This window comes from Carcharhinus amblyrhynchos, chromosome 8, assembly GCF_965287045.1.
Source record: "Carcharhinus amblyrhynchos chromosome 8, sCarAmb.v2.hapA, whole genome shotgun sequence".
Taxonomy (NCBI): domain Eukaryota; kingdom Metazoa; phylum Chordata; class Chondrichthyes; order Carcharhiniformes; family Carcharhinidae; genus Carcharhinus; species Carcharhinus amblyrhynchos.
Genome location: NC_137331.1, coordinates 10,526,209 through 10,546,648, shown reverse-complemented (window position 1 = coordinate 10,546,648; position 20,440 = coordinate 10,526,209). Strand labels below are relative to the sequence as shown.

The 20,440-nt window shown below is 41.8% G+C and overlaps 1 protein-coding gene across 6 annotated transcripts in view; it reads right to left on the bottom strand.

The window, feature by feature from the left end:
• The window catches only part of LOC145346439 (F-box/LRR-repeat protein 2), a 199,102-nt gene that overhangs the window by 21,621 nt on the left and 157,041 nt on the right, over positions 1-20,440 (bottom strand). For all 6 annotated transcript variants that reach the window (XR_013887694.1, XR_013887695.1, XM_080193639.1 and 3 more), the window contains one exon: positions 11,889-12,101. Coding sequence is in view for 4 of the 6 variants with exons in the window: in XM_080193639.1 (XP_080049765.1) it covers positions 11,889-12,101 (213 nt within the window). In the remaining 2 variants the exon portion in view is untranslated. The remainder of the gene's footprint in view (positions 1-11,888; positions 12,102-20,440) is intronic.

Below are 20,440 nucleotides of genomic sequence, written 5' to 3'. Positions count from 1 at the left end.
GAAGGCTTTCTCCAATTTAAAAGCGAGCTATGGCAAAGGCTCCTGCATGATGATTACTAGGTCTCACTGAGCCACTTCACATTTGTCAAGAAAATGATGGAATACAAGCCACAGTAGTTGTCCAACAGCAAGGGGATAAGTTAAGACCAGTGGGGTATTACCCCATCCAAATAGATTCCATCACCAGAGGCATGCATCGATGCGTACGAGCACTAGTATGTGCCTTGTGGGTAGTAAGTGTTTCAGAGCCTCTCACCCTGATGGGAAAAATAATTCCCCATTGTCCCCACACAAGCATCCAGCTCCTGGAAGCTGGGAAATTGAAGGGAGTTTGTGATGGAAGATGTTCAAAATGGGAAGCAAATCTCTTGGCGAGATAGACATGTAGAAATCAGCAGGGATGCAAGAGAAAATCCCACAGGAGGACTGACATTGTAGTGAACAGCGCATGAATGTGTTGCAGAAATGACTGAGGGAACAAGTGAGGGTTTAGCAAAATAACCACTTATAGGAGAAGGGGTAATTAATTTATATGTAGATGGAGTGAGAAGATATGTTAGGCAGAACCCCACATGCAAAGGAATGGTACATGACTGCAGGAGAACCAATTCCCAGGAATAATTCAGCACAAGTAGCAGAGTTGTTAGCTTTAACTAAACCTTTAGAGTGGGGCAAAGGGAAGCAAGTTAACGTCTGTACTGATAGCAGATATGCATTTGGTGTAATACATGACTACATGACAGCCTGGAGTAGGCATGCTTTCGTAACTTCTAGCGGAGGACACATACAGCATGAGAATTTAATTAGAGATTTAATCTAATAGCTGCTTCTAGGGGGTTGCAGGCTACTAATAAAAATACAAGCCTATAGGAGGATTGAAAGTCAAGCACAGAAAGATAACAGCTGGACAGATAAGGCAGCAAAGGATTTAGAAAAACAGGACTGGAAATGAGTAGCAGCATTGCAAGCTAGGGATAGCACAGACATTGATGTGAAACAGATACAAGAACAGGCATCAGGAGAAGAGAAACAGAGATGGGAGAATTACGGAAGACATAAAAGGCCATGATGGAGTATGGAGAAGGGAAACAAAAATAATAGCCCCAGAAGCAGTACAGCAAACTTCGTAAGATGTATAGCATATGCTAGCTCAGGAAGAAATAACATGATCAGATTACTTAGAGACTGCAGGCATGGGAAGGGACAGCAGAATTTTGCCAGCGATGCCTACAGTGCGCTCTGGTGGAACCAGGTCATCCCCGCAGGATTAAAATAGGAAATCAGCCATCACCCAAAGGACTTTGGAAAACTTACGAATGGATTTTACAGGACTATTACTCCTAGTTGAAGGAAAAACTTATTGTTTAGTAATTATAGATCAGTATACGCGATAGATAGAAGCATTCCCATATACAGATGCTACAACCAGAATTGTAGCTTTTATATTGGCAAATGAAATAATATCAAGATGGGGAATGCCTCTCCAGTTAGACTCTGCCCAGGGAACTCACTTTGCAGAAAGAGTCTTCAAAAAATTTTGTCGGATGTTAGGGATATGACAAAGATTTCATAGACCATGCCACCCCCAGAGTTCTGGAATTGTAGAAGGGATGAACCAAACATTGAAGAATAGTTTAGTTAAGGCTATTTTAGGAGGAAGAAACAATTGGGTACAGACTTTGCTAATATGCTGCGACAGAGAGCTATTCCTTCTCAAGGAACAGGATTAACCCCTTTTGAACTAATGACAGGGAGAGTAATGCACCTCTCAGAGGAGGCAGTAACAGGGGGAGGAGAACTGGAATCAGCTGAGGAGCAGTGTTTCAATGCATGAGGGGTTTAGTAGGTGCCTACATTCTCTCATAAAACAGGTAATCACTCAACAGCAGCATAGTGACTGGATGAAAATGGCAGACGAAAATACTCCTAACTTATCCACACCAGAAGATAATGAAACTCACGACAGACCAGAAAGGGTTAGGGATTCATTGGGAGGGAGTCTATGACATGGTTGTTACAGGACCAACGTATGCCCTAGTTAATGAAAAATACAGTCCATAATCACTGGACACAGCTGAAACCATACCCTAATGAGCAATCTAGTGATAATGAAATTGCCCCAATGAATGAATGATCCTATAGAACAAGGGATTATTATGGCTTTTATAGCTACATAATGATAATAGGGATAATTTGGATTTGCAGGCAAGTTACTAGATTAGGCCAGATCATGGCACAAGAGAATCAGGCGGGTATTACGCCGGAAGGTATTTTGGTTTATATTTACAGAATATCACTGGTGCTACGAGAAGTCTAAATTAACAGCAGGATCAAGCAAGAATCAGCAAACACCCAAGACAGATGGCAAGTAAGTAATGTATAATAAAGCGTGACGCGGTTGCTATGTGAATCTTTAATAAATTTCACTTACTTGATATTGCCCAACGGCTGGGATTTTTAAAAAAGAGACAGCTGTGAAAATTGTCATGATGAATATATATGTGTTTATATATTTTTGGTACTGAATATACAGATTCTGGCTCAGATGGGACTAGCATGTAAGGTCATTCAGTATTCCCCTCGGGGAATACATGTGTATGCTTACTTATACCTAGCACATACATATGCTAAATTGTCCAAAGTGTTGGGTTTGTTCACATACCCCCATCCATGCTGGGTGAGATGGATACACATCTACCGTCACTGCCCCTGTCATGGACAGAATTGATAATGGCAGCAAAAGGCCCAGAATTCCAAGTTTCCTGAACACCAAATACCAGGATCCTTTAGCAGAAAGAATGGAAAGGAATTTCATAGCAGTGGGTCACGTACAGGAAGGTTAGGCTATATGAAGAAATACATACCCATCTATAACCTATAAAAAAACAGCTCCTAACCTAGTCTCAAAACAGATGACACCAAACCCAAAAGATATATATTGTGCTAAGGGTACTGGGAGAAACCTAGGCAGAAGTGAATATCACTACATGGTAGATCGAATTAGCTGGTTATGCCCGAGTCCACCCAGTAATGACCAATCTTGCAGCACCTTCTGTTGTTTCAAGGGAGGCAACACTTACCCAACTCTCAATGGTACATATTGGATTTGTGGGGATACGACATATCCTTGGCTCCCTGTCAGATGGAAGGGATCGTGTTACCTTGGATACGTAATCCCATACATACATCACACTCCTAAACTCCCTCCTTACCAAGGCATCGACAAGCAATTACAGAGACAGAAGTTTCTTGGCATAATGTTCCCTCATACGGAATTGGGAGAATGATGCAAGAAACTGAGCTTATACACTCGATCTTGGAACAGGTTGCCAGTAACACCAAGGTCAATGATGAGATGGTTGTCATGCGCATTGAGATACTTCAACATCGAATGGCATTGGATTATGTCTTGGCAGCCAAGGGTGGAACATATGCAGTAATTGAATCAGAGTGTTTGCACACACATACCAGATAATTCAGAAAACATAACTGATCTGGTTGCCCACATCAAAAAAGATGCCAGAAACTTAAGTAGTCCCAATCATTTACTCCAGATGGTTGGTCCAGCTAGGTTTCCTGGGAACATCAATCCTGCAAGGGATCGTATTATTTTTCATTGTAATCTTAGCAATAGTGGTAATTAAAAACCTGCTCAAATGTGGCTGCACACAAGTAGTTAAGCCCACAAAAGATACAGCATCAGTGATGGCAGTATGAGTAAGAGAGGATCCCAGAGACTAAATCACCCTTCAGGATTTAAGAGTACTTACTTGGAAAAAATCTATTTAGTGGCCTAGTTTTGCGCTAGCCAAGGCCGAAAGGGGGAAATATGTTGGAGAAACTCATAATAGGTTAGAGAAATTTCAAATAATCAGGGATTTAAGACACTAATAAAATTACCAGCAGAGTGAAATTACCTCAGATCAGATTCGAACAGGGGAACTGTTTACATGAAAACAGTACGAACACAGTATGAGATTTGAATAAGTATTTCTGATTTAAACATGTATTTTGAATTTTAACATGTGTTTTTGAAGTAATTGTAATTATTACTTATAAGTAATTATTACTTACGAGGCGAAAAACTGCAGCAGGCGACGGTGCAGAGGGACCTCGGGGTCCTTGTGCATGAGTCGCAAAAACCCAGCTTGCAGGTGCAGCAGGTGGTCAGGAAGGCGAATGGGATGCTGGCCTTCATAGCAAGGGGGATTGAATATAAAAGTAGGGAGGTCTTGCTGCAGCTGTATAGGGCATTGGTGAGGCCGCAGCTGGAGTACTGTGTGCAGTTTTGGGCGCCGCACCTGCGCAAAGATATTTTGGCCCTGGAGGGAGTGCAGAGGAGGTTTACTAGACTGATACCGGAGTTGAGGGGGTTGAGCTATGAGGAGAGGCTGAATAAACTAGGCTTGTACTCGTTGGAGTTTAGAAGAATGAGGGGAGATCTCATTGAGACATATAAGATGATGAATGGGATGGATAGGATAGAGGTGGAGAGACTCTTCCCGCTCAAAAAAGACAGTAGGACTAGGGGGCACAGCCTCAAGATAAAGGGGAGGTGGTTTAGAACGGAGTTGAGGAGGAACTTCTTCACTCAAAGGGTGGTGAATCTCTGGAATTCTCTGCCCGTTGAAGTGGTGGAGGCTGCCTCGCTAAATATTTTTAAGACGCGGGTTGATGGGTTTTTGATAAGAGAGGGGATTAAGGGTTATGGGGAGAGGGCGGGAATGTGGAACTGAGCCACGACAGATCAGCCATGATCTTACTGAATGGTGGGGCAGGCTCGAAGGGCTAGATGGCCTACTCCTGCTCCTATTTCTTATGTTCTTATGTACACTTTAGCCAAAGGCAGGTTGCTGCGAGGCATCATGGGATGAAGACTTAGCAGACAAACCACATTCTTTGGGACAACAAAACCATAGAACGTGCAGTTTTTAAATCAGCTAAAGTTACGAACAGTATGGTTTCCAAAAGCCAATTTATGAATAAGGCAGTTCAAGCTGTCCTGGTAAGACCGTTCTTCTCAGACGCGAGAACGTCAGCTGGCTGTTCAGCCACTGACGCAAACGTGAAATATATGGGTGGCATGGTAGCAGTGGTTAGCACTGCTACCTCACAGCACCAGGGACCTGGGTTCAACTCCTGGCTTGGGTCATTGCCTGTGTGCAGTTTGCATGTTCTCCCAGTGTCTGTGTAGGTTTCCTCCCACAGTCTGAAATATGTGCTGGTTAGGTGCATTGGACATGATAAATTTTCCCCTCAGGTACCCGAACTGGCACCAGAGTGTGGCGACTATGGGATTTTCATAGCAACTTCATCCTACTTGTGACTAATAAATAAGCTTTTAAGAATTGATGGGATTAGTAACTTTGATCTTTGTTGCTAAGGTTGCTAAGCAACAACAGGGAGAAGCATTTGGATTCTACGGACCAATGAAATTCCATAATGTCAGAAGGTAGAATGCAACTGGCTAAGGTATATGACAATTGTTAACAGTGCTTGATTCGTACCAATAATGATTGGTTCCTGACTGCCGGAAAGGCAGGGAAAGTAAAACTTGATAAATGTATAAATGATCTGTTTGATGCATTGTAACTTGAGCGGTACTGGAATACGCAAAGCCTTCTCTTTCAATAAGGCACTGGACTGCCCAATGCTCATTCTCCCATTGATCGTTGGTCAAATAAAGATACGTCTTTGACCAGGGCACTGGCTTCATGCGTCTCCATATTAGCTGAAGTTTTGGCATTACTTAGTCTCTGAAAAGACCCCACAAAAGCTCCTACTATAAAAGAGTAAATGAGCTCATTACACAATACTAGACCTAAAATAGCCTGCTTTTTTGTATGTTTTTCAACTTACTGATCTAGAAAACGGCTTAGAATACATTCCATAAACTCCTCCTCCAACTGATTCTAACAGTTTGGTTTGCTAATCTACAAGATGATCAAAATTCCCCACAATTTTTACCTTACTCTAACATGCTCTAGTAATTTTCTGACTTGTAATCTGACCAACACAATGATTACTATTTGGGAACACAAATTAGTCTGACCAATGTTTTCTATCTTTTGGTATTCCACAACTTATTCTATATCCTAATTTTCTAAGCTCAGTTCCTTTCTCCCTACTGCTTTTAACTCATTCTTTGGCAGAGCTACCTAAGATCCTTTTTCATTTTGCTGATCTTTTAAGAAAATCAAATACCCTGGAATATATAGTTATTAACTTTGATTACCCTGAAACCACATTTCAGTAATGCTTACAGGGTCATGCTCATTTACTTCTTTTTGTGTCATTAATTCATCTTTTTTACAAATACTTCAGATTCAGATATAACACCTTCAGTTTTAACCTCTTCCTATTTTTGTTTCATGTGACTTTAGTTGTTAATATCATTTGCAGTTAAACTTTTTATCCCTTTCTGACAGTCTACCCAATGACTACTCTGCTCAATAGACTTTTCTCTTCTAAAATCTACTTTATCTGAACCCTCCCTCCCCTCGTTAATTCATCACCCACTGTTCTAGTCATTTAATTTACCAGCCTAGTTTAAATATAGTACGTCCCAAAGGAACAGCTCCCTTTTTCCCCAGTATTGGTGTCAGTGTCCAGTGAATCCTCTGCCTTCACATCACGCTTTCAACCAGGCATTTAAACCCCTAATCTCCTGGGCTCGTCAATTTGCACATGGCTCCAGTAGTAATCTGGAGATTATTAATTTTTAATTTGTTCCTCAAACTCCCTCAATGGAATCTCATTCCAAGTTCTGTCATTGCTTTCTACATGGGCCACAAAAATTTGATTCACACACAAACTACTTCTTCAACTATAAAAGGAGATCATAGAACCATAGAAACCTTACAGTACAGAAGGAGGCCATTCGGCCCATCGAGTCTGCACCAATAATAATCCCACTCCAGGCCCTATCCCCACAACCTCACATTTACCCCTCCAACCTACACATCCTGGGACACTAAGGGGCAATTTAATGTGATCAATGCATCTAACCTGCACATTTTTGGACTGAGGAGAAACCGGAGCACCCAGATGAAATCAGCCAGACACGGGGAGAACATGCAAACTTCTCACAGACATTGACCCAAGCCGGGAATTGAACCCAGGCCCCTGGAGCTGTGAGGCAGCAGTGCTAACCACTGTGCTGCCTCGGGAGATGGTTATACAGGTTTTGGAACTCCAGGTCATGGCTGTGCTTAACAACATTTGGCTATACTTTCTTCTACCACCACTGCATTCTTTATTTCCGTTTCCACTTTAATAAGCTCCTTCACCATTATGCCAACAAGCACACTCAGACTCCAACGCATCAGTTTTCAGAAGATATTGGCCTGAATGTCACAGGCAAGACTTCTTGGGGAGGAGGGGTTCTCACCTATCCTGACCACACAATGATTTTACGCTGGGGTGGGCATGTCTCTAATGAAATGCTTGCCCTTGCATGCTTGGCCCAGTTGAAGCCATTTCCCACCTAAGCCTCAATTTTTAGGCTGACAGGAATATTTGAGCCTCCACAGGGTGAGCCAAAAAGTTAGATCTGTGGTGGGCACCTCCATCATAAGGTCTTCTGACTGTGGGCATCTTTCCCTTTAAGGCGCAGTGACCTCTGGACCTCGTTTCCCCAGAACCCCAGCCTTTTCCCCAAGACTCCAATCAGGCCCCTTGTGAACTGCCTTGGCTTCCCTACCCTCCTCATCCTGCCACTGCTTTCCTTGTCATCCATCTCTGATGCTTGGGATTAGGTAGTTTGGCATATTTCCTCATCTGTCCATTGCAGCAGTGTCACTGCAGGAGCTGGAGAGCTGCTCGACAATCTGATTGGCCAGCAGTTCTCTAAGGCAGGACTTCCTCCTGTGTGAGGGTCAGAAGTTCAACCAATGCTCGCTGGAGTGTAAATTGATTGCAGGGCAGTTGGAGTTGGCAGGGATATGTTCCCCACCGACTCTTCAGATAGTGGGGAAGTGAACCCCACCAGCCAAATAATTCATGCCATTGTTAAATGTCAAAGTCAACAAACTATGGTTGTGTGCACAGAATTTTTAAACATACAAAGTTAGCAATGCATTGTAACCTGTCAAGTTACAGAAAGGACAGTTTTTTTGTAGCACAAGAAAAGATCTGGAATCAGCTGTTGAATGTTTTAGTACGAGTCTGCATTAGAAATGAAACTGGGCTTGCATGAGCTATGTAAGGATTATGAAGCAATTACAAATGCTTGACAAAAAAGTGCCACCTAGGTGGGAGAAATTACAAAAGTACACAGCACTGATGGACAACATAAAAGTGAAATTAATGACTAAAATGAAGAGCAAGCTAGGAATCACACCTAGCTTGCTTCTGCAGTTCCCCCAATTCATATCCTCTCGTGGCTTTTCTCAATTATCACATTTATATTTACTGTACTTTGCATCTCATGGATCCTTTTGTACATGCATTTTTCCTGCATTCTCTAAATATCCTGTAGTTTTTAGAAGGCTTCTTTCATTTCTCAGGTGTTTGCATATCTTCTTCTGAAGATACTTTTTCGGTTTCAAACCAGCATTGGTTTTCTCTCTACTTGCACATTCTTTCTCATTATTTCCCTCCTTATGCTTCCTTCTTTGAATAAAGTGACTAACATTGAGATTCCAAAAGCACCAAGAGCCCTTCGCTCTGGTACTTAACTGGTTCCTTTCTATGAGCCGGTGTATTGGAAATCAAGGCAATTTGAATGCAGCAATCAATCGCATTCACACACAGCACTGTCTTTATACATGGGGGGGCGGGGGGGATGATTGGCAATTGCCAGCCATCTATTCTTTGCCTGAAATACTAGCAGCAAGCAACCAGGGGGCAAAAAATTAGGAGATGGAGCCCTCTGATGCCCTAGACCATCCTCATGCAATTTTCAGTACTTGGAGACAATTTAAAATTAAATGGGTGGAATATGCACTGTGCACAATTCCTCAGTTATAATCAGGAATGAAGCAGCTTAACTAGTTGTGTTTTGACTCCTCATAAAATGGCCACAGAAAGCTTTTAGGTTTTTTTTTTACGTACAAGAACAACCTCTGTTTAAACATATGGTTCTTCTGAATAATGATCATTACTTCGCAGCTTCAATTCTGCTAGTTATATCAGCACAATCTAAGTGTAATCAACTAAACCAGCAAAATAGATTGTGAATTTTCCAGCCAAAATGTCAAACGTTTGTATTATCTGCAATCTTTGATATTGGTTCAATCTACCCAAATTAGAAAAGACCATGTCCCCAAGTTGGAATTGTGAAATTATGTTGCTTTAGGAGACTCTTCAAACTGTGCTAACTTTCTTAGGTGCACAAACATGAATTAGGTGTTTTATGTATCAAAATTTTGGGGAGGGCAGGGGGATAGGAACATAAGAACCAGGAGCAGGAGTAGGCCATCTAGCCTCTTCAGCCTGCTCCGCCACTCAATAAGACCATGGCTGATCTTTTCATGGATCTTCCACCTCCATTTTCAGTGGGCAGGAAAGGGGGTGGAGAATCCAATGGAGTCCCAAAATGGCATCAATGCTGGCAGATTTCTCATTGAGATAGTCCTTGCCTCCCACCAATGATGTAATGGGGATCCCACCATGTAAAGCCAGGAAACTCATTACCATACATTTAATTATTAGCAGGCCTTCCTGCTGTATCACACCACACCCCCCAATGCAAGGAATCATCCCCACCCTTCAGTGAGGTGACATAATGTGATGCCATGTTGGCAGGATTTAGACAGTAAGAAGTCTCACAACACCAGGTTAAAGTCAACAGGTTTATTTGGTAGCAAACGCCACTAGCTTTCGGGGCTCTGCCCCTTTGTCAGGTGAGCCCCGAAAGCTAGTGGCGTTGGCTACCAAATAAACCTGTTGGACTTGAACTTGGTGTTGTGAGACTTCTTACTGTGCTTACCCCGGTGCAATGCCGGCATCTCCACATCGCAGCAGGGTTTAGCACAGGTCTAGACAAACGAGGCCCTAATGAAGAAAATACAACGCGTGTGTGCGCATGCGTTGGTGGGCTCCTGTGTCCCTGGGGGGAGGGGCATCCTGTGTCCATGGGGTCCATTTTTTTTTCAGATCAAGGTGACCTTGCTCTTTACCAGCATGAAGTCATGGGATGAACCTTCAAAATGTTTTTGAATATTTGTTAAAAAACATACCAGGAAAAGCAGGCAGTGCAGTGCCAGCAGGCTACACACTGCTTTTACCACCCGAGTTCAGCCAAAAACCGAAAATTTCACCCATCTAGTTAATTAAGAAACTAGCTAATGTACATTGAAATTTTTAAATAAATAAATCAGTTTGGCTTTTTAAAAACCAGTTTTCAAAGCTTTTAAAGCTGGCTAAATATTGCACACCATTATTAAGATACTTATTTCCTCGTAATGATTCCATTTACAGTTGTGTTAGCAAAACTGCAACAATTGCTCTTATAAATACATAAAGGAATTATTTTGATTAAAAGAAACAATGTGCTATTATGCTGTGCAGCTAGACTGGTTCATGGAGGATAGTAAATTTGTGATCATCCAAATAAATTTTAGTGGACAAACCAGTGCAATTTCAAATTCATATTTCATGAAACTTCCCAATACAAGTACCGTTCAAAGAGCTCCACTGTCAAGCATATTCTTCACTTCCAAAATCTGTGTTGACTACTTGACTGGGTTTCGGGTACATGTCTGGGTTCACCACCTACTATCAAGCTCACATGTCCATTCACAAAAATTAAGGTTCGCAGGCCATGTAAATATATCTTCCTATTTAAGTCTAAACTTTCCTGGCTTGTATAAGTAAATGATGCCAAAGTGTACTGTAGGAATATATATTGCATATTTTTTCTAACAGAAAATCAAGTGGAGAGCCCTGTCATCTTTATTTTATGTCAGATGCCTTACACTTCACTGTAATAAAACATCTCGATCCAAAGGGCTAGAAATGTATCGCAGGAAGTGTTGTGGCTGCCTGTTATATACAATGTTCAATATTCAGTTCCACTGCAGTAAATGGAATTAAATATCAGACATTGCATATAACGGCCAACTGATCCTGTTTTGCATAAGCCACAGAGGCTAATTTCTAGATGAAAAATTCATCATTTATAAAAATGTGTAGGTTGAGTATCCTTTATCTGAAATGTTTGGGGTTGACTGCATTTCAGGTTTCAGATAATTTTGATTTTCAGGTACCACATATAAACTTGGCACTATAATAGCCTAATATAACTATAGTCTAAAGCAAACAAAATGGCTGGAAAAGTTAGATACATCACTGGATAATAAATGCAGACGACCTATAATAAGTTTCTTTTTGACATGTTCACTACAAAAATTGCAAGGTAAACAGCGCAGGTGAGCAACTGGACTTCCCATGTTAAAGATCAATGAGATTTTAAAAAGTATAGCTTTTGGATGCAGATGGTTTTCAGATTTATGGATAAAGGATACTTGGCAGCTTTTCTTTTTCTCACTGACGTAACTTTTAACCAGAATTTCCTTTTGTTTTCTCCCCATTTTGGGTGCTGTCTCTTGTCCATGAGTTGCTTTAGAGAAGTGGGTTAATTAATCAGAGCATATTGGTATTCAATATACTCTCCCCAACTGATATCTACAAACAAACTGCTGGCAATGATCATTGGAAGATAAATACAAAGCTCATTTGTTATCAATATTCAGGTTTAGTTAACACAAGTGCACACTTTGTTAACTGAGGCCAGGTAAAGATCAAACCTAGGACTTGCCTGGTCTTAGTATCTCAGCACAATATCAGTTGTTGCATTTACCACTCAATCCAAGCAATAAGGTTCAATTTGTTGGTTTCTTATAGACATCTTTAGTTATAAATAAAGTTGAGCCCAAGTTGTTTACCCTTATTCTTTTGATTCCTGCCCGAGTGACTTGCTGACAGTCATACAATTCTATTCTCTCCAGATTATGACAGCTCTTTAGATGTTCAAGTGTCACATCAGTGATGAGGGGGCAGTTGTCTAGTTCGACAACCTGAAGTCTTTCGTGGCCACATGGACTGTTACTTAGGTGACGGATACCATCATCGGTGATCAGTTCACAGTGAGATAAACTCTGCAAAACAAAAGAAAGACCTAAAAATATATTTCATGTTACAAAAACTTAATCAACGGAATATCAGCAACTTTAATTTTTGTTTGTACATTTTAAACTGAAAAATATTTCTGCTGCATACTCCATAGCCTACTTCTGAAATCCCTATCTTTAAGAATCTTAGAGGAATCGTGAACTGGATATAGCATAGTAGGTCATTTGTCTGTTTTATCTATGCTGGTTCTCTGTAAGCTAGTCCCACTCTCCTGCACTTTGGCCCTGCAAATGTTTTCTTTTTAGCCAATTATCCAATTCCCTTTTGAAAGCCACAACTGAATCAGACATCACCATGCCCTCAGGCACTGCATTCCAAACCCTAACTTGTGGGCAAAAATGCTTTTCCTTTGTCAATAATCGTATAATGTTGTCCTCAGGATTCTCAATTCTTTCACTAATAAGAGCAGTTTTGAGTTATAGAATTCCCACTGTGTAGGAGGCTACCATTTCACTCACCAAGTCTGCACCAATTCCGAATTCTATCCCCATAACCCCAAACATTTACCACCTAATCTACACCACTTTGTGCCACTAAGGGGCAATTTAGCACAGCCAATCCACCTAACCAGCACAGCTCTGTATTATGGGGAGAAACCAAGCAGACACCAGGAAGAACGTGCAAACTCCACACAGTCATCCAAGGCCAGAATTGAACACGGGTCCCTGCGCTGTGAGGCAGCAGTGCTAACCATCGTGCCACCCTAACCATCCTGTCCAGGTCATTCATGATTTTGAACACCTGTTTTAAATCTCCTCTCAATTTGCTCTTCTCCCAGCCCCATCTTCTCCAATCTACCCACGTAACTCACCCCTCCAGAACCATCACATGTGATGCTCAGAATTGAACTCAATACTCTAGTTGAGACTGTATAAATATTTTATAAAGGCTCACCATAACTTCTTTGCTTTTATATTCATTTTTATAAAGGATTCAATACACCTCATTAACAGCTTACCCACTCTGCCCTGCCATCTTCAAGGATTTGTGCACATCTATCTCCAGATCACTCCACGAATACATCTAGTTTAGAGTTGTACCCTATATTTTTTACACCTCCCCTCAATCTTCCTATCAAAACATATCACTTCACACTTCTTTGCTTTAAATTCCATCTGCTACGTGACCGTCCATTCCACCAGCCTATGCCCTCGAAGTATATACTTTTCACCGTGACTGCCAAATAATGGTCGCCGCTGACCTTGATGAGTGATGAGTGATTACTGTTGCGTTGATATTCCCATGTCACGGAGATAAAGCAATTGAGAATAGTTTGTACAGTTACCAAGATAAAGAAATGCCAAAGAGGGTGGTGTAAAACCTGGATACTGGATTTGCTGTTAAAAATGGAGTTTAAAGGAGTCATTTGTAAAACCTAGACTGGATTTTAGAATGCAAACTACTAATGGAAAGCATAATTGTGAAAGAGGATTTTAAAGCATGCTTTGGGAGTGGAGTTTAGAATTCTCATGAGACAATCTGAGGAAATTGAAGAGAAATCCACAGATACTGGACTCAGTAGACTGTATCGTAGAGACCATTGTAGTTAAAGAGTTACTTTGCAATCCAAGTTAATCTTAAAGTATGTGGGTACTTGTTCAGCTAAGGTGAAAGGGGGGGGGGAAATAAAGGAGAATTGTATAATAATCCCATGTTTGATGTTTTATTTCTTGTTAAAACTAATTAACGGTCCTGTGACTCTCTTCCTCCATGTTTTATTAAAAAAAAGAAGTTATGGTCTTTTGAGTCAGGGTTGCATTCTATGATCTTCCCATCCAGTTACAACACCAACTGAGATTGTAACCCTAACATACATTGTCCTTTCATCCAATATAATTGTAAATAGTTGAGGTCTGAGCACTGATCCCTGTGGCACTTGACTAGTTACATGTCACTAACCCAAAAATGGCCCCTTCATCCCTACTCTCTACATGCTGCTGGCAAATCAATTCTCTAGAAATGCTAATATGTTAACCTCCAACACCATGAGGCTTTATTTTGGGTAATGTTTGATGTTGCACCTCAACAAATGTTCTTTGGAAATCCAAGTAAACCACATTTATAAGTTTATAGCCATCTTGTTGGTTACTAATAAATACTGATTGACTAATGAATTAGTCAAACATGATTTTTCCCTTTGGCAAAACCCTGTTGATTCTTGACTGTATAATGATTTTCTAAATGTCTTGCTAGTATTTCCTTCATAATTGATTTTAGCATTTTCCCTGGGACAGATGATAGTCTAACTCGTCTACAGGTTCATGCTGCCAATAGAGGCATGACATTTGTGATTTTCCAAACCACTGGGAATTTTCCAGAATCTAGGGAATTTTGGAAGATTACTACCATGCATCTTATATCTACAGCCACTTCCTTTAAGACCCTATGATTCAGGACATCAGCTCATGTGAATTTGTCACCCTTTAATTTGAATATATTTTCCAGTATCTATTCCCTAGTGATTGAGTTCCTCCCTCCCTTTTACTTACTTGAACCTAGGATCTTACTACTCCTTATGACCCCTTCCTTTATAATACACCAAATCTTTCAAATTAAATTTTGTTTTGGGTGGTCTTATTACAATGCCGCAGTGCTTTACAAGTTTTCTGCAACACTTCAACCTTGATGAAAACTTGCCTCCTTGGCCATGATTTTCTGAGCCCGTTGACATGAGTGTAAATCCATTAACTCTCACGGGAAAGCCATAACGGGATTTGCAGCAGCGAGATCTCAATTTGAGATCTATTCCGCTCTATGCAACACGACTCCAACCAAACCCCTCCACTGATGTTATCAGGTTCATACACAGCAAGGACATGAACATGATTACCATCAATTTGAAGACATTTTCACTTTCTTAAACAGCTTAACATCATTGCTTATAGAGTCGTCAGACTTCCCTCCCCACCGGCGTGATGTCCTGCTGATAGGAATCATTATTCCAAAAAATGGTATCTAGTTGTGAGGTCCATGTCTGTGTGTCCCAGGCCAGTATTGATACCAGCTATGATGGGGACACTGATGCCCTGCTGATGGAATGGGGGCACTGATGTCCATGCCAGCTCTATCAGGTCCTGCCTCACAAGAAAGGGCAAATCATGCCATCCTGCTTTTGTTTTGACAAAGTATAAGATCTGGAGTAAAAACCTGATTATTTCTGGGGAGAAATGGGCTAGTTTTTGGTCAGAACCTTACACTGACATTTTTTCTGCAAGTGATGTCCAAATGCAGAAATAATCTAACAGTAGAGGGTTTGATTTGGGTTTTGCAAATACAGGCTGGCTGAGTATAGTCTGTACTCTGCCTATCACAAATGGCCCAGGAAACATGTTTGATGTGATCAGCCAATTGTTGGGATGTATGATTTATGTACTTGGCATTTCATCAGCACTGAAATCTTATGACATTGCTCAGCTGTATAGAAGGCAGCAGGTTTTCCTTGGTCTGATGATACCATCCTGTTAGTGAAAAATTCCACTTAGTAGCCAATAATGCACCATGAAATGCTCCCTTACCTTTTTGTTCAAATTTTTGAAACATTATGCTTCCCAGGGTAATTTAATGTAAATGGCACATGTCTCAGGGGCAAATGTCAGGATTTGGTTCATTTGGAAGTAGAATACGTAAGTGACAATAATCTAATTAGGGCAGCAAAAGTCCTGCAGGATAGCTTTGATGTTCTCCATTTGAAAAACAGGTTGAATAAGCCATTGCATGTTGCTTTTATGCAGTGGCAATGCAGTGATAATTTTCCACTGTCAATCTGAAAAACCTTTATGTTTGCCTACTACACAACTGAGCAACTTTAAGCATAAATTTCAGGGATAAGCCAGGTGTGTAGACCATATTGTCCCAATGATTGGCTGATCCTATCAAATATGTTTCTCCAGATGCTCGTAATAGGCAGAGTACAGACCACATGCAATCAATTTGTGCTTCAAAACCCAAAACAAATAATTTGTTGTTAAATGTGATTCCATGATTGTTTACCAAGTGATGCCCAATCTCAAGTGTAGCTAACAATCAATTTAAGATCATCAGACAAGTTGTAATATGACTCATTTATGCTCGTTAGCAGCAACATACTTTCATATGCAGGGACACGTTCTCTGTAAACAATAGGGGCTGCACAGTGGTTTGCACTGTTGCCTCACAACACCAGGAACCCAGCTTCAATTCTAGCCTTGTGACTGTACAGAGTTTACACATTCTCTATGTCTGCACAGGTTTCCTCCAGGTGCTCCAATTTCTTCCCACAATCCAAAAATGTGCAGGTTAGGTGACTGGCCATGCCGAATTGCCCCTTAGTGTCCCGAGATATTAAAGTTAAGGGGATTAGTGGGATAAATAAATGGGGTTAGATGAATAGGGCAGGGGTTGGTCATGGATAAGATGCTCTTTCGAAGAGTTGGTGCAGACTCAATGGGTCAAATGGCTTCCTTCTGCACTGTAGGGATTCTATGAATATTTTCAAACCTTGTGCCTTTTCTTTGAAGTATCAGGGAGTATGGGAGTTTATGGTTTCCTGTTATTTGCTCCACGGCAACATCTCAGCCAAAGCTGACATGCCGATAAACCAGCATTTTTGACTCCTGCAGTACAAATTGTGACCTTTTGAAATGTGGCATTCTTGCATTTGTCATTATGAGTGCAAGGCCTTGGCAATGTCTTTCTTTTGAGCAACATTCAATTCTGTACTATAGAGCACCTGTCTAAATATAAAAGCAAGCTTGGCATTACTTAAACTATATCTACATATCAACTTTTCACTGGTTATTTGGTTCAGATTTTAAAAATATCAGAGACTAATCACATCCCAGCCATTTGGTTTCTGCCATTTTTCACAATGAGCACCTGAGACTGTAGTTCCCAGTCTTAATTTTTTTTCGTTTCCAGCATTTACCTTCAGGCAACCAGCTCTGCTACGAAGTTCTATTCGAGGAAGCAAATGGTTTAGGGTGGAACTGGAGCAATCCCAAGTTTTAAGTTTATTTATTTACACATTACAAACATATACTTCTGGGCTAAACAACTACAATTTTTGGTCTATTTCCATTTCCAATTGACAGATGGCCCAGTGGGAGAGGTGAGGGGAGGGTTTCTGTATAGGAACAAAAAATGTTTGGGATATAAAAAGGTTAAAATGGAGGAGAAAAATGTCACAGCCCAAAGTTGCTGAACTCAATGGCTTAACGATTGTAACATAAATTGGAAAATGAGGTACTGTTCTAAGTTTGTGTTGGGTTTCACTGGAGCATGCAGCATGTCAAAGACGGACATGTGGACAGAAGAGTATGCCAGCAAGTTGAAATGGCAAGCAGCAAGTAGTTTGGGGTCATGTTTGCAGGCTAAGTGAAATGTTCCACAAAGCAGTCACCCAACCTGTGTTTAATCTCCTTAGTGTAGAGTAGATTGCATTGGGAGCAGTGAACACAATAAGCCAAATTGAAGGAAAGTTACAAGTGAAATATTGCTTCACTTGAAGGGTGCGCCTAGGGCTTTTAACGATGAGGTGGTAATGGAGCAGCTGATGCACTTTCTGCAATTGATAGAATGACCACCAATTCATTACAAGACCCCTGACTCCTACTGCTACCTTGGCCAAAGCTCCTTACATCATACTTCTTGCAAGGACTCCAAAATTCTGTGTTTCTGCCATGTCTATTCTGATGTTGCCACCTTTAAAAATGGTACTTCTGACATGTCTGCCTTTTACCTTAAAAAAGGCCCCACCCACCACCACTGACAGGCCATTCAGGTTCAATCTATTTCCTGCACACTTTCACCACACCAGCCAACTTCAGCGTGATGCCACCACAAAACATCTCTCCCCCCCCCCCCCCCCAACTTCCCCGTCAGCATTCTGCAGGGACCACTCCCTCCACGACACCCTGGTTTGCTCATCCATTACACCCATTCCCACAGCACCACTTCTTGCAATCGCTGAAGATGCAACAGTTTATGTCCTCATTGTTCAAGGCCCCAAAGCACTAGAGAGCCTCGACGGTAAAGATCTTCTCTACCTGTGTAATTGAGAACGACTGTAGGGTTGATTGGCAAACTGACTGTAATATTGTGGTTCAACAGCTCTTTCAAATGGGGAGAGAGCAAAAGGACATGATGGTGACAGTGGATAGTCCAGTTGGATGCTATGCTATGGAACTGCGACCAAAAGTTACACCAGTTGCACCATGTTGCCAACATCAGGGTAAAAACATCTATTCACAGTTGGAAGGACAACATTGAGAGGGGGCTGGGGGGGTGCACGGATGATTTTGTGTTCGTTTAAACAAGTCAGAGCTGGAAGTGGGAAACAATAGATTGCTTCTTCAAGTTTTTTGATGGGGCTCAGATATCTACAGTTGCCTGTATAAGGGTTTTAAAATATCTAATTGGTTCCCAGATCAAAGATAGGTTTGAAAACAACAGGTAAACAAGGGAAGATCTTAAAGTATCCAGGTACTTCTCAGGTGGGCGGCACGGTGGCACAGTGGTTAGCACTGCTGCCTCACAGCACCAGCGATCCAGGTTCAATTCCGACCCCGGGTCAATGTTTGTGTCAAGTTTGCACTTTCTCGTGTCTGCATGGGTTTCCTCCGGGTGCTCTGGTTTCCTCCCACAGTCCAAAGAAGTGGGGGTTAGGTTGATTGGACATGCTAAAATTGCCCTTAGTATCCCCTTAGAGGGATTGGTGGGTAGGTGTGTAGGGAGATGGGGGTAGGATATTGGAGGGATTGTGGTCAGTGCAGACTCGATGGGCTAAATGGCTTCTTTCTGTGCTGTAGGGTTTCTACGATTCTCCCCATGTCTGCATGGGTTTCTTCCGGCTGCTCTGGTTTCCTCCCACAGTCCAAAGATGTGTGGATTAGATTAATTGGCCATGCTAAATTAACCCTAGTGTCAGGGGATTAGCAGGGTTAATTGTGAAGTTATGGGAATAGGGCCTGGGTGAGATTGTAACCTGCACAGACTTGATGGGCCAAATGGCCCCCTTCTGTATTGTAGGGATTCTGTAAAGATCAAAAGACAGGCAATGGCAGCACAGTGGTTAGCACAGCTGCCTCACAGCGCCAGGGACCCGGTTCGATTCTGGCTTGGGTTACTGTCTACGTGTAGTTTGCGCATTCTCCGTGTCCGTGTGGGTTTCCTCCAGGTGCTCCAATTTCCTCCCACAGTCCAAAGATGTGCTGGTTAGATGAATTGGCTAAATGCTAAATTGAATTGGCCATGTTCAATTCTCCCTCAGTGTACCCGTACACTGTGGCAACTTGGGGTTTTTCACAGTAACTTCAGTGCAGTGTGAATCTAAGATAATCGTGGTCAGTAAATAAACTAACTTTAGGTTTATAATACTATTTTTTGCTCAAGATGTCACCGAGCGAGGCGATTTCTTGAAAGTTCTTCCCAGCATTCTTCTAATTCTATGCTTCTAAAACTTTATTCTAACTCTTTTAAACTCTAACAGTGCCGAAATTCAATTTCTCACAGATTTGACCATTTTAAGACCCTGGGAGCATCATATTACTCAACATAATTATTTCATTCAAGAAGTATAATTGGATTCTATTGTGTCAGTAATCGCGCAAGTCACCCAGCCTGAAGCTGACTGAGACCAACCGGTATTGCAGTCCCAGAGCTGGCGTTTTCCCTACATTAGCTCCCACTGTCCAAGAAAATGTCTTTGAAGCCAGGGCCTTCAATCTGCCAGCCCCCAGTGACCAGGAAAACACCGCTGGAGCCACAGCCTTCGCTCTCCACACTTCAGCCAGCACTCCCTCAGCCCTCACAGCTCAGGAAAATGCCATGGAACCTAAGGACTTCACTTCCCTGGTGATCCACTGGGCAGGCCTGCATCCCTGAGGCTATGGCCTTTTCCCCTCAAGTTCCAGTGTGATCTACTGGCCAGACCAGCAATTCTGGAGCCAGAGCTTCCACCCCACCAGCCCTCAACCTGACTTCCCTTCTACAGTGGCTCACGCTGCTAAAAATCAACTCCCACTGCCTAAAAAGCACGAACACTGCTTTTTAAAATTTACTTGTAGGTTTCAAGATTCTTTGACCTCCGCAGGAAGACCCCAACTTGGCAGTGACCCTGTGAACCCGACCATCGACACATCCGCGACTGTCATTGATGGGGAGCATGTAATGAGAAATAGGAGGCAAAGAGTAGATTCTTAGGTGACTCCAGAGTTCAGCGCTGGAGGGGGAAAATAAATCATTGCACATCTTTCATTCTCTGACTAAAGACTGTTCAGATAAGAAACGAAACAGTCGAACGCGGTCTCATTGAGCTGGACAATCGAGG